The sequence below is a fragment of the Rhinatrema bivittatum genome, chromosome 3, assembly GCF_901001135.1.
Source record: "Rhinatrema bivittatum chromosome 3, aRhiBiv1.1, whole genome shotgun sequence".
NCBI classification, from domain to species: Eukaryota; Metazoa; Chordata; class Amphibia; order Gymnophiona; family Rhinatrematidae; genus Rhinatrema; species Rhinatrema bivittatum.
Genome location: NC_042617.1, coordinates 3,177,549 through 3,191,211, shown reverse-complemented (window position 1 = coordinate 3,191,211; position 13,663 = coordinate 3,177,549). Strand labels below are relative to the sequence as shown.

The 13,663-nt window shown below is 41.4% G+C and overlaps 1 protein-coding gene across 3 annotated transcripts in view; it reads right to left on the bottom strand.

The window, feature by feature from the left end:
- SRF (serum response factor) overlaps window positions 1–13,663 on the bottom strand; it is a 240,623-nt gene that overhangs the window by 49,893 nt on the left and 177,067 nt on the right. For all 3 annotated transcript variants that reach the window (XM_029592815.1, XM_029592816.1, XM_029592814.1), the window contains one exon: window positions 4,679–4,798. In XM_029592815.1, coding sequence (XP_029448675.1) covers window positions 4,679–4,798 — 120 coding nt within the window. The remainder of the gene's footprint in view (window positions 1–4,678; window positions 4,799–13,663) is intronic.

Here is a 13,663-nt window from a genome sequence, read left to right as displayed (position 1 = left end):
CTCGTGAAAAGTATGGATAGAGCGACTAGCCAATCCTGCTCAGCGAGTTCCCCCCCTCCCCTTCCCTCCACCGTCCGCTATACTCTTCTTTGAGGAATGACGGCACCAGTTAAAACAGCCCCGGGAGAAATCACAGCCCCCCCGCCCCAATATCATAACATTAAACTTTTCCCTCCCTACTAACAAGATATTAGTCATATCAATTGTACTGCAATAAACCACATTTTCACATTGAATTGGTGAAAGTCAATCTTTAAAGCTCCAGTGCGCTGGCTTCAAGATGACCTGCTCCTGAGCCCTCTCTAACTGAGATCTCAACTGCCCAGTTTTGCTTCAGGTCTCACTATCCCACTGGGCCTTCCCATCGTCCGATTGCCGACGCAGTCTCTTTCCGATGTAGGAGACTCTTTGCCAATGAGCACTAGGGTCCTTTTGCAGAGGAGCGTTATAGGGGCTCACCGTAGTGTTAGGGCCTACTGGTATGCCTGCTGCAGTCATAATTGTCCTTGCTTCCTCCACTGTTCGGACTCTTGAAGAAATTCCATTGATAGTGAATAGCAATCTGAAAGGAAACAGCCACTTATATTTATGATTCCTGGAGCGCAATGCCTGTACTAGTTCCCGAAAATCTTTTTAAAATCTTTACCGGAGACAGATCCTGAAAGAGTTCAATTTTGTGACCATGCCAGTGTAGATCGCGCAGTGTCCGTGCTTGTTTCATGATTTGCTCCTTCACCACGTATTCATGAAAGCAAACCACAATGTCCGGGATTGGCCATTCCGGGGTTTTGCGAGCGCTCTGTGGGCTCTAGCTAGCTTTATTGTGGTAGGCTCCTCCAATGTCGCCTCATTTGAAAAGACTGCTTCTTCAGTCTGTATTGCAGCTCCTGAAGGCCAAGGAAGTTAAATAACCTATCTTCTGGAAGTTTGAGGTTTACTTTCCCCAAGATCCTTGATTAATTTTTCCAAGTCATCTTCAAACAATAGCTTCCCTGTAAAGGGATAGATGGCTAAGGTGAGACTTGAATGCCATCTGCCACCTAGTGATATAGCTATAATAGCCTTCTGGCCACAGCATCATAAGCCATAGACCTAAAGGAAATTGAGATCATTTAATGTGTCTGCCAAAAGTCTACCCTGATTCCAACTGGGCCACCACCTGACTTTCCAGTAACTGCTACATACAACTCAACATAGCTTGTGTCACTTTACCACAAGAAATGGAGACCTGCACAGCTAGAAAACCTATTTTAAGAGGGAATCTTTCTATCCTGAGAATTTTGAAGAGTTGTCTCCTCTTCCACCAGGAAAGCTGTCTTGCGTGTCACAGCTGAAACAAGGGCATTGATCCACATTATCCAAAAAAGAAGATGACTTCTGCAGGCGTCGGATACAGCTTGTTCATGGTCTTCACACTTCTGAGTCCTCCCCTCAGGGGATTCTCATTCAGTCAAAAGCATCTCCTCTATCACCTTATTGAAAGTAACATTTTTCAACTGCTAGTGAACTCCTTGGAGAATGGGATCTCCCATGAGTGCCCATCAACCCTGGAATTAGATATCCTGAGGGATGAAACTACCTGGGAAATGAGGCAAACTCATCCTTGTGGGATGACAAACCACTGTCTTCTTTGGGAGGACAATTCCCTTTTCTGCAAAAACAGAGGGCTGTTCTATTCTAGCTCCTCTTCTGCTGCAGAACCTGGTGTGTGTGTGTGCGGGGGCGGGAGAAAGACTAAAAGAGAAAGTCTGCTCAAAAGAAGCACTCGAGCTAATTACATCCCCCCCTCCCCCACCAAACTCTACCAGACTCCACAGGGAACCTTGCTAATAAGGCTCACTCAGCTTCAACCAATTCAGGGAGCCTGTTACAAGGGATGTTTTTCCCCAGTGAAAAACAAGCTGTTGCTCTGGGAGCAAGGCTGACAAACGTTTTACCAGTTCAGATCACAAACTGAAGCCTACGAGCCAAGGATCCTACATACCAGTGCAGAGCATGCCATCATCAGCTGGAGACAATGCTAGCTTTTGCCTGAACTATACCATCCTACATACTGGTGATGTCATGCAAAACAATGTCTTCTGAATCCATCTGTTAGTAGGCGTGCAAACCTACGTGCTGGACTGGTCTAACAGCATAAGGAATATAATGTATGAACTAAGGAAGATATAAAAGAACCCACAAAAAAAAGTAGTCTCCCTCACAGGGCTAACTCAGGAAAAAAACCAACCAGCCTAAAGCATTATTTAAAGCAGTGGTTCAAGCATACAGCATTAAACTGCAATGATCTTGTAAATCGTTTTAGGCAAAAAAGCTATAAAGATTTAGATTCTAAGACCTTTATTTTAGGAGCCCTTTTGAATGTGTCAATTGCAATAGTTAAGCTCTAGTGAACTAATTTAGAAAAGGCCACCACTTATAGCACTTGATTTTTGCCCAGTGTGGCTGGTTAATGAATGTGTATGTGGCTTAAACAAACCCTTTCAGATTATTCTTTACATCATGGAATTTTTCCAGAAACAGAGAGGTGATTTTAGGATGGCTGAGAACCAGCGACTGGTCTCTAACTTGCCATTTCCAAGCAAACTAAATAAGCAGTAGCTCAAAAATTGATTCAAATGTTGTAAGATCATATCTACTTGGACCTGTCTCATTTGGGTTTCCATCCAGTTTGAGCACTGAAATGCCATTTCCTTTAACCGATCTTTGTAGGAGCTTAGAAAATGGGGCTGATTTATGCCACTATTAGATTTGACTTCAGCCTTCAATATCATGATATTTTGATTGACCATTTAAGAGAACTTGGTATCGAGGGCAGAGCGATAGAGTAGTTTATTTTATTTATTTAACAGGTTAATGAATGTGAACGTGGCTTAAACCCTTTCTGATTATTCTTTACACGTAGTTTCTCTTATTTTTGAAGGGAAAAGTCAGAAACTAAAGATTGTTAATCTAGTTCTTGGTAGCTAATTTATAGGGTCAATCCTGTCCCTTCTGTTAAATACTTACATTCAGCCTCAGGGGACTTTAGATCAGCTGGTTTAAAAATGTTTAATATACACAGATGTGTCAAATTTATTTGAATTGGGAAACAACCTTATAACCATGAGAAAATATGCTTAAGAAAATTTGGGAATGGATGGGTGCAAATAAATTTATTTATTTATTTTTATTTAAAAGCTCTTCTATACCGTCGTTAAGTTAGATAACCATCACAACGGTTTACAGCAAGGCACGATAATGAATAAAGTAAGTGGTATAGATTACAGTTAGTCATGTTCCATCATAGTGCGGTAACAATTTACTTCAATAAACTATGTGTGTACATTAAATTTGTATGTAGGGAGCATATTAGACGGAAAGAATTTAACTTTAATGTGCATTTGTAGGTTAAATTCAAGTTAAACCCTCTTAAAACAGAGGCACTCTAGATAAGGAGAGGTTCTACAAATGTTCCCCTATCTCAGTTTGTGATACATAACTCTGAAGTCAAAATTCTAGGTGAAACCCTAGATGCTTAGCTGAATGTGCAATCCCACATTACTGTAATTTGGGCCTCCTTAGCGTAGTTCAGTTTGATCCAGAATTTACGCCCTTACCTATCTAGAGAAGATCTTGCAACGGTGATCCATGCATCAATTATGGCACACCTCGATTACTGTAATTCTTTATATGTGGGACTAAAAAAGAAGCAAATACAAAGATTGCAACTCATCCAAAATACTGCTGCTCGGCTACTTTTAAACTTAAAACTCAGGGGCATTATCTGCCATTAAAAAGCCTACATTGGCTCCCAGTGGTGTTTAGAATCCATTTTAAAATTTTAATGTTTATTTTTCATTGACTTACACACTTAATGGATTGTATCTCAAGCAGTGTTTGGAACTACATGTACCAAAAAGCCAGCTTTCTTCTTCTCAAGAGGCGTTTCTTACTTCACCGTCCTTATCAGCTGTGCGATGAAGAGAGTTGAGAAAAGCCTTTTCATTGGTGGGTCTTAAGCGCACTAAATGCCATCCCAAGAACGGAGATTGATGGAAGATTACTTTGGCTTCAGAAAGCTATGTAAAGTTTGACTAATTCTCCTTTTAGGTAATCTTTGTGGCTATTACTGTTGCATAGTTTAATTGACTGCTTTTAACCCCTTTTAAAATGGATCTTAATTTGCTTTACATTGATTTTTAAAGGGACCTGTTCTGATTCTATGTGGTTGTTTAGATTTAATGATTTTGATTAGTGTTTTGTGGGGGGGGGGGGGGGTTTCCCATCTTTTTTAAATTTGTGTTTTTAAATTAAATTACTTATGAAGATGGGTGATTAATGCTCAAATAAAGGTTTAATAACTGCATTTGATGTGGTTTGCTCATTTTATAGTGTGTTTTTGTAAGCTGCCTTGAGCCTATCTAGGCAGGAAATTAAGTTGAAATAACCTTATTCCTAATCAAGACATTTATACCCAAGCGTGCAATGACCCATTTAGCTCTCACATCCATCTCTCATAAGATTTTCTTGTGAAAGAAACCCAACAATCAAGGAGAATAATTGTAAGTGCTACAAGGAGGTAAAAAAAAAAAAAGAAAGAAACAGTCATTGTTAAATAGTTTCAGTTATGTGCAAACTCTCTTAGTACTTGATACCACCCAAGTCAGAGGGTACGGTGATGGAGATGTCCTATTACCTGTTCCGCTGGATGAGGTCTGTATGAGGTCAGAACTGCTATCGCTGGAAGGAGACGTCTGCTGTGTGGCTTGGTGTACCTGGATGGCCTGGACAGGAACTTGTTGAGTCACCGCACCTCCTGCAGAAATGCAGCAGGAGAAGAGGAAAGAAGGGAGGGGGATCATCCATGAAGCAAAAGGGATGAGACGACCAGTAAGAAGGGATACGCCAAGTGTAGTAGGAAGAAAAGACAAGTAGGATAAAAGATATGTGCAGTGGGAGGAGAAAGGTGGGGAAAAAAGCAAAAGAAAGAAAAACAAACATTTCTTTTCAGTTCCTTTCTGGAAATAATTGTGTCCTTCTGCAAGATACTATGACTGCATTATTCAACAAAGTCTGAAGAGTATCAAAACTCATGAAATAAAAAGTCACTTTGAAGGAGAATGCTGAGAAATACTAAGGCATATGGAGCACATGGAATATCATACTTTGCATCAGACTGTTGCTCTTACAATAAGCACCAGAAGAGAAGAAATAAAACCTAAACCTCATTTTTCTTCATTAGTGTCCCTCTGTGCAAGAACTAGTAGACTCAACCCTGAAACACCAAAATGCTTTTCAGTATATAAAAACTTGTCTCAGTCAAAAGCTGGTGAAAAACAATTGTAAAAAAAAGTTACATTGAAATAGCAAGTTTGCTTACTTGTAAATAAGGTTCTCCTTAGCAGGATGAATTAGCCATGAAATACAGGGACAATATCAGAGAGCACCAAATGAATCCATGTTTCAGAGCTCAGTAAAAGTTCACTGTTTTTGAAAAGTGGTTCCTGCATGCATGCCATTTTGTGAGTTTCTCAGACAAATTTGAGAGCTTAGCAAGTTTTAGCAAGGAGGCTGACTCTCCAGAGAAGAAGATGGGAATTAAGCTTGGCTAATTCGACCATGTTTATAAGTGAGCAAAACATTAGCCATGACACACGAGAGTCCCAAGCTGAGGGTTGCATAGCAGAACACTCTCAGGCTAAGGCAATATCGTGCACTAAGCCTAGTGCACAGGTTAACGAGCACTTGGACACGCGTCCATAACGCTTTATGCAATAAGGGGCTTAGCACGTCCAAAACGCGCAACAAACCAGCGTGTAGCTAATAGCGCTCATCACATGTAAATTCATGTTGATGAGGCTATTAGCTATTACCCAACCTATGTAAAAAAATTAAATGTGCAATCTATGTAAAATATAAATGAGCTTCTAAAGTTAACAGAAATGCAGAAAATACTGCTTTTCTGTAATTCCTCCAACTTAATATCATGGCAATATTAAGTTGGAGGAACCAAAAAGTTAAAAAAAAAAAAAATCTTGCCAGCAGTCAGGTTAGGAAAATGGGTGCTCAATTAAGAGTTCCATTTTCCTAATCCATTACTGTGAACAGGTTAAGAAAACAGATGCTCGTAAAATTGAGAGTCCTTTTTCTTAAGCCACACATCCGATGCCAGGGAGGTGCTAGGGATGCACAATTTCCCCTAAAGCCTCCTTTTTAACGCTGTGACTCATTTGCCTACTGCATCGCACAACCGGGACAGGTGGATGGGCACACGTTAGGAAAGCGGGCGCCCAGTTTGGACGCACTGTTTTAGTGCTACCATATTGCATCGGCCTGTCCATGCATAAGTAACCTGGCCCCACTAGTGGAGAGTGGACTACTGGGTGAAGTTGTGTAAAACTGCTTGACTAAATCCATTGTTATCTCTCGACATGCTGTCCAGTCAGTAGCAAAGGTGCGGATAGACAACCAACCCTCAGTTCTACAGATGTCTTCAATCGAGGCAGCTCTTAAGTGCGCCACTGAAGTCACAATGGCTTTAACTTGGGTCTTGACAGAATCTGTGATTTGTGAAGCAGCTACTGCATAACAGTGCGGGATACAGTCCTCTATCCAATTTGATAGTTCTTTTGGTAACTACACTCCTAAACTATTAGATCAAAGGCAAACAATTGAGAAACTTTTGATGAGACAGATTACTTTTCAAACAGTAGGTTAAGGCTCTTACAATCTAGCGAATGAAGAGCTCTCACCTTCATGAGCAGCAGCCTTGGAAAGAAAACACAATTGCTTGGTTTATGTAGAAAGCAAACATCACTTTAGGAAGGAACTTAGGGTGAATGCAAAGGATCACTTTAATTTACAGAGAAGATAAGTAGTGCACCAAAGCTTATAAGAACTGACATGGCCACCCGAAACACCTTTAAAGTGAGGAACTTCAAAGGAGCAGACTCCAAAGGTTCAATTGGAGGCTTGATAAGTTGGGTGAAAATGACGTTAAGGTCCCAAGGCACCAGAACCTAAAGACCGAAGGTTTAGAGTGCCACAATCCTTTCATAAATTTGAAAACCAAAGGAAGAGTAGAGATTGGGGCACCTTTTACCTGTTGATGGTAAACTGCGATGGCACAAAGTATACTTAGGACTCAGCACTAACGAAGAAAGGGAAAAGTAGTGAAGCAGGTCCTGTAGGCTACAGGTGAACAGGTCCAGAGAACCAGGTGATTTTCAACCTGGCGCCAATCTTCATTTAAAACTGTAAGCCCTCCTTATCTAAGGCTTTCTTTGAGACCAGCATACCTTCCACGTCTTAAGAAGTAGGGAAGAAACTACTGTGGGTTCAGCATCCAGTCCGTAAAAACTGGAGAAAGCAGATTTGGATGGCAGAGACAACCATGCTCTTGAGTGATGAGGATGTAGATATGCTCAGTGAAATCAAAAGTTGTTCAGATAACCTCAGGAGATGAGAACCACATTGGTCTTGGTCATGCTGGAACAATTAGAACCACTCTCACACAATCCCATAGTACTTTCTAAATTGCTCTTGTAATTAACAGGATTAGAGGAAAGGCATAGAGATCTGCATCCCAGCATAGCAGAAAAGCATTGGGAACAGAGCCGAACCTACTTGGAAAAATGTAAAAAAAAAAAAAAAAGCTGACTTTTTGGCTCTAGCAGTGAAGCAGATTGTTGGCTGACTCCAAAAAAAGTCATAAGAACATAAGAAATTGCCATACTGGGTCAGACTAAGGATTCAATCCCAGCATCCTGTTTCCCACAAAGGCCAATCTAAGTCACAAGTACCCAAAAACCAAGTATATCCCATGCTACTAACGCTAGTAATAGCAGTGGCTATTTTCTAAGTCAACTTGATTAATAGCAGGTAATGGATTTCTCCTCCAAGAACTTATACAAACCTTTTTTAAACCCAGCTATACTAACTGCACTAACCACATCCTCTGGCAAATTCCAGAGTTTAATTGAAAAAGAATTTTCTCCGATTAGTTTTAAATATGCCACATGCTATCTTCATGGAGTGACCCCTAGTCCCTCTATTATCTGAAAGAGTAAATAACCGATACACATTTACCCGTTCTAGACCTCTCATGATTTTAAAGACTATCATATCCCCCCCATAGCAGTCTCATCTCTAAGCTGAACAGCCCTAAACTCTTTAGTCTTTCCTCATAGGAGAGCTGTTCCATCCCCTTTATCATTTTGGTTGCCCTTCTCTGTACCTTCATCGAATCTATCTCTTTCTTGAGATGCGGCGACCAGAATTGTACACAGTATTCAAGGTGCGGTCTCACCATGGAGCGATACAGAGGCATTATGACATCCTCTGTATTATTCACCATTCCTTTCCTAATAATTTCTAACATTGTTTGTTTTTTTTTGACTGCCGCAGAAAACTGAACCGACAATTTCAATGTATTATCCACTATGACGCGTAGATCTCTTTCCTGGGTGGAAGTACCTAATATGAAACCTAAGATCGTGTAACTATAGCATGGGTTATTTTTCCCTAAATGCATCACCTTGCACTTACCCACATTAAATCTCATCTGCCATCTTGATGCCCAATTTTCCAGTCTCACAAGGTCCTCCTGCAATTTATCATGATCTGCTGGTGATTTAACTACTCTGAATAATTTTGTATCAACTGCAAATTTGATTACCTCACTCGTCGTATTCCTTTCCAGATCATTTATAAATATAGTGAAAAGTAAGGGTCCCAATACAGATCCCTGAGGCACTCCACTGCCCACTCCCTTCCACTGAGAAAACTGTCCATTTAATCCTGTTTCCTGTCTTTTAGCCAGTTTGTAATCCACGAAAGGACATCGCCACCTATCCCATGACTTTTTACTTTTCCTAGAAGCCTCTCATGAGGAACTTTGTCAAAACACCTTCTGAAAATCCAAATACACTACATCTACTGGTTCACCTTTATCTACATGTTTATTAACTCCTTCAAAAAAGTGAAGCAGATTTGTGAGGCAAGGCTTGCCTAGGTTAAAGCCATGCTGACTTTGTTCCATTAAACCATGTTTTTCTACATGTTCTGTGATTTTGATCTTTAGAACACTTTCCACTATTTTTCCTGGCACTGAAGTCAGGCTAACTGGTCTGTAGTTTCCCAGATTGCCCCTGGAGCCCTTTTTAAATATTGGGGTTACATTAGTCACCCTCTCCAGTCTTCAGGTACAATGGATGATTTTAATGATAGGTTACAAATTTTTACTAATAGGTCTGAAATTTCATTTTTAGTTCCTTCAGAACCCTGGGGTGTATACCATCCGGTCCAGGTGATTTACTACACTTTGACAAACTGACAATCAGGCCGACCACATCTTCTAGGTTCACTGTGATTTGGTTCAGTCCTTCTGAATCATTTCCCATGAAAACCTTCTCTGGAATGGGTATTTCCCCAACGTCCTCTTCAGTAAACACCGAAGTAAAGAAATCATTTAATCTTTCCGCGATGGCCTTATCTTCTCTAAGTGCCCCTTTATCCCCTTGATCATCTAACGGTCCCAACTGACTCCCTCGCAGGGTTTCTGCTTCAGATATATTTTAAAAAGCTTTTACTGTGAGTTTTTGCCTCTATAACCAACTTCTTTTCAAATTCTCTCTTAGCCTGTCTTATAAATGTCTTACATTTAACTTGCCAACGCTTATGCTTTATCCTATTTTCTTCTATTGGATCCTTCTTATAATTTTTGAATGAAGATCTTTTGGCTAAAATAGCCTCTTTCACCTCACCTTTTAACAATCTGTTGATCCAGCAACCACTCATAAGGGAGAAGAACTCAACCAGCGTGTTTTGAGACCTTGGAAGGTATGTCTGTTGTAGATCAGCTTCCTTGTGGATAGCCCATATCCAGATCCTGAGAGCACTGACACCGAAGGCCCCACTATATGCAACTGGGTGAATGGGATGACAAACTGCCATGCATCTCAGGATAAGGATAAGGAATAATGCCAGACATACTGAAAGGGGCAATCATAAAACCAATAATCAAAAAGAAAAACAGTGACCCCCTAATTCTCAATAACTACCGCCCATTCTCAAACCTCCCATTAATAGCCAAATTAATAGAGAAAGCAGTGCAGAAACAGTTAGCCGAACACCTAGACGATAACATCCTGTACCCTTCGCAACACGGTTTCCGTAAACACTACAGCACTGAGACATTACTTCTCTCATTAACTGACAACATCAAAAAGAGGTTTTGATAACAGCAAACACTACATCCTTATAATGCTAGGCTTATCCGCAGCATTTGATACGGTAAACCACCAAATATTACTTAAAAGACTAGAAGAAATTGGATTATGCGACAAAACGATTAACTGGTTCAAATCTTACCTCAGCAATAGGTTCTTCCAAGTCCAGATAAAAAACACTTTAAAAAAAAAACTTAAACTCGAAACCGGAGTACCCCAGGGTTCAGCTCTGTCTGCCACCCTCTTTAATATATACATGCTGCCCCTATGTCATCTACTGGCAGGACTAGGGATAATTCATTACATTTACGCTGATGACATTCAGTTAATTCTACCAATCAAGACGTGAGGGGATGAGCTGAAGCAGACGTGTCTAGCTTCGGCTCCCTGCTCCACGGCACGAAACAACCGGCGAAATCTCTTTAACATTGCGCAAATGTTTTCTACGAACAAGGAAAAGGCGGCACATGTCGATTGTCAACTTTATGAACCGTTCTCCGGGAGTAATGACGACTAAAAGCGCAAGAAAAGAGAAAGAGAGGGTAAAACCGGCTGCAGAAACCAAGATGGCCGCGGTAGCGTGTGAGACAGTGCAAACGCAGCAGGGCTCCTTTACTGCGGAGGCCTTAAAGGACATAATCGCAACAACTCTAGACAAAAAATTGGCCGGGATATCAGAGAAACTGTCAGAGGTAAGGGAAGCCCTCACTGAAATCGGACCCCGTATTGAGCACGCAGAGGGACGAATCTCCCTGCTTGAGGATGACATGACGGCGCAAACGGGGAAATTGTGCAAGCAGGAGGAGACAAAAGATTTACAACTTAAACTCGATGACTTAGAAAATCTGTCGAGGAGGGCAAATTTAAGATTCTTGGGGCTCCCGGAGATAGTGGATGAGCAACAGCTAGAGGCCTTTCTGGAGGACTGGTTACCGGAGGCGGTGGGGGAACCTGAGCTCAAGGGCAGGCTGCACATTGAAAGAGCGCATAGGGTGGGCCCGCGAAAAGATTCAGATAACCGCCCCAGGATAGCGATCACAAAAATCTTAAGCTATGCCCATAAACACAAAATATGGTTGGCATCAAGGAAGAAGGGGGAAGTAGAATACAAGGGGCACAAAATAAGAATAGCTCAGGATTTTTCAGCAAAGGTGTCCCAACAACGGAGAGCATTTTCACCTACATGCTCTAAACTGGCAGAGAAACAGATCAAATTTGCTATGCTATACCCAGTAATTCTTAAGATATGGCATGGGGGGAAAGGACATACTTTTGATTCCCCAGAGGCAGCTCAAAAATTCCTTGCCTCTATTACTTCGTAAGGGAAAAGCTTACTCTTCAAACAAGAATAAATACTGACTCTCTGTATTTACATGGCTTCTGCTGTGGAGCAGGACCGCTTCAACAACGTGATCTCCGAGTGCCTCTGAAAAGAGGACCTTTTTTTTCACTTAAGCGATCCCTGATAGGGGATTTATTGGGTTGGGGGAATGGGAAGTGGGATGTTAAGGGTTTGGGAATATAATTTTGGAATGGGGTTAGGGGGAAATCACATATGTTATGAACAGAATCTGGACTATGATGCAAGTCTTTTGGAGCTTAGTAAGTGGCAGGGATGGCTAGGAAGGTTTTCTGATGGTCGTCATACAGGGCTCCTTTGGAGTATTGAGGGACAGGTTATGCTGGGAACCTAGACCCTTCCAGTTACATTTTTTCTTGAGTTTCTTCAACGATTTGGAATAACTAATGATGAGTAAGTTTAGGATAATCTCATGGAATGTTGATGGACTGGGTTCCCCTATAAAAAGGACGAAGGTTTACCAGCATCTCAGAAGAATCAAGGTAAATATTGCCTGCCTCCAGGAGACTCATCTCATGGACAAGGAAAGCAAAAAATTGCGCAGGGAATGGGTCTCTGACTGTTGTTATTCACCAGCCAAAGGGAAAAAAGGGGGAGTGGCTATTCTAGTTAATAAAAACACACCTTTCACTCTAAGCAAAGAAATAGCAGACCCTGAGGGCCTGTTTTTGCTGCTTATAGGTACTTTGGCAGGAAAACCCATAACATTGTGTAATATATATGGCCCAAATACGCCTGAACAGTTTTTTTTTAACAATATTATTAACCTATTGTTAGCTAATGCGCAAGGAGATATCTTGGTGGCAGGGGACATGAATTGTGTCATGGACGCTATGATGGACAAATCTCAGCTTCCCAAAGGATTTCGCCAAAAACAACAGACCGGAGTTGTACAACTGTGTAAACAATTGGATTTGATAGATCCGTGGAGAATATTAAACCCGACAAGGGATTATACCCATGTGTCGAGAGCCCACGGCACGATGTCCAGAATCGATTACATACTGGTGGCCAATAACGTTTTCAAAAGTGGCTGCAGTGGATATAGGAGCAATGGCAATAGCAGATCATGCTCCAATCTGGATAGATATGTGGTCTTCCTCGGATAGAAAGTCACAAAAAACATGGCGCTTACCCGGACATCTCCTTCAGGACATGGAGTTCCATATGTATTTACAGACACAATGGGACACTTTCCAAGAACATAATAGTCAACATCTGGACGATATCTCTTTATTTTGGGAAACCAGCAAAGTGGTGCTACGTGGTGCCATAATTGCCTACACGGTGCAAAAGAATAAACTGAATAAAGCAATTCTTACCTTGGAAACACAATTACAACAAGCCAAGGCTAAGTTGGCCGCAGATCCCTCTAATGTCCATAAGGTGTCGTACTAGACATGTTTACAATCTTTGAATGCACACTTACATCTACGATCAGTGAACTCTATTAAATCATCGGATCACTACTTCTTCAGGCATGGCAATAAATCCAGCAAATTGCTGTCCAGGATGGTTGCAATAAAAAGGAAAAAGTCTTATATAAATGGCTTGCAATCGCCATCGGGTAATTATACGACGACAACAGAAGGAGTCTTAGATGTGCTACGGCAATTTTATGAACTCCTTTACCAAGAAGATCGGGAGGGAACACAGCAAGACGAAGATGACTTTTTCTGCGATATTGCAATGCCATCCATTACTGACCTACAAAGGGATTTTCTCACTCGTCCCATCACAGCAGGGGAGGTACTGGGAGTGATAAAGACCGGCAAGAGTCATAAATCTCCGGGACCGGACGGATTCCCGGCAGAATATTACAAAATCCTGCGGGCTCAGCTTCAGGAGGTTCTAGCCTCATTTTACAACCAAGCTTGGAGGGGGAATGGCTTTCCACCTACATTTAATAAAGCTTTTATCACAGTTTTACCTAAACCAGGGAAAAATCCAGAGCAAGCTGCCTCCTATCGACCAATCTCCTTACTAAATTACGACCTAAAAATCTATGCAAGGATCATGGCTATTCGGATGGGGGCAATTTTACCTCACATTATTTCCTCCTACCAAGCAGGTTTCGTGAGTGGCAGGAATG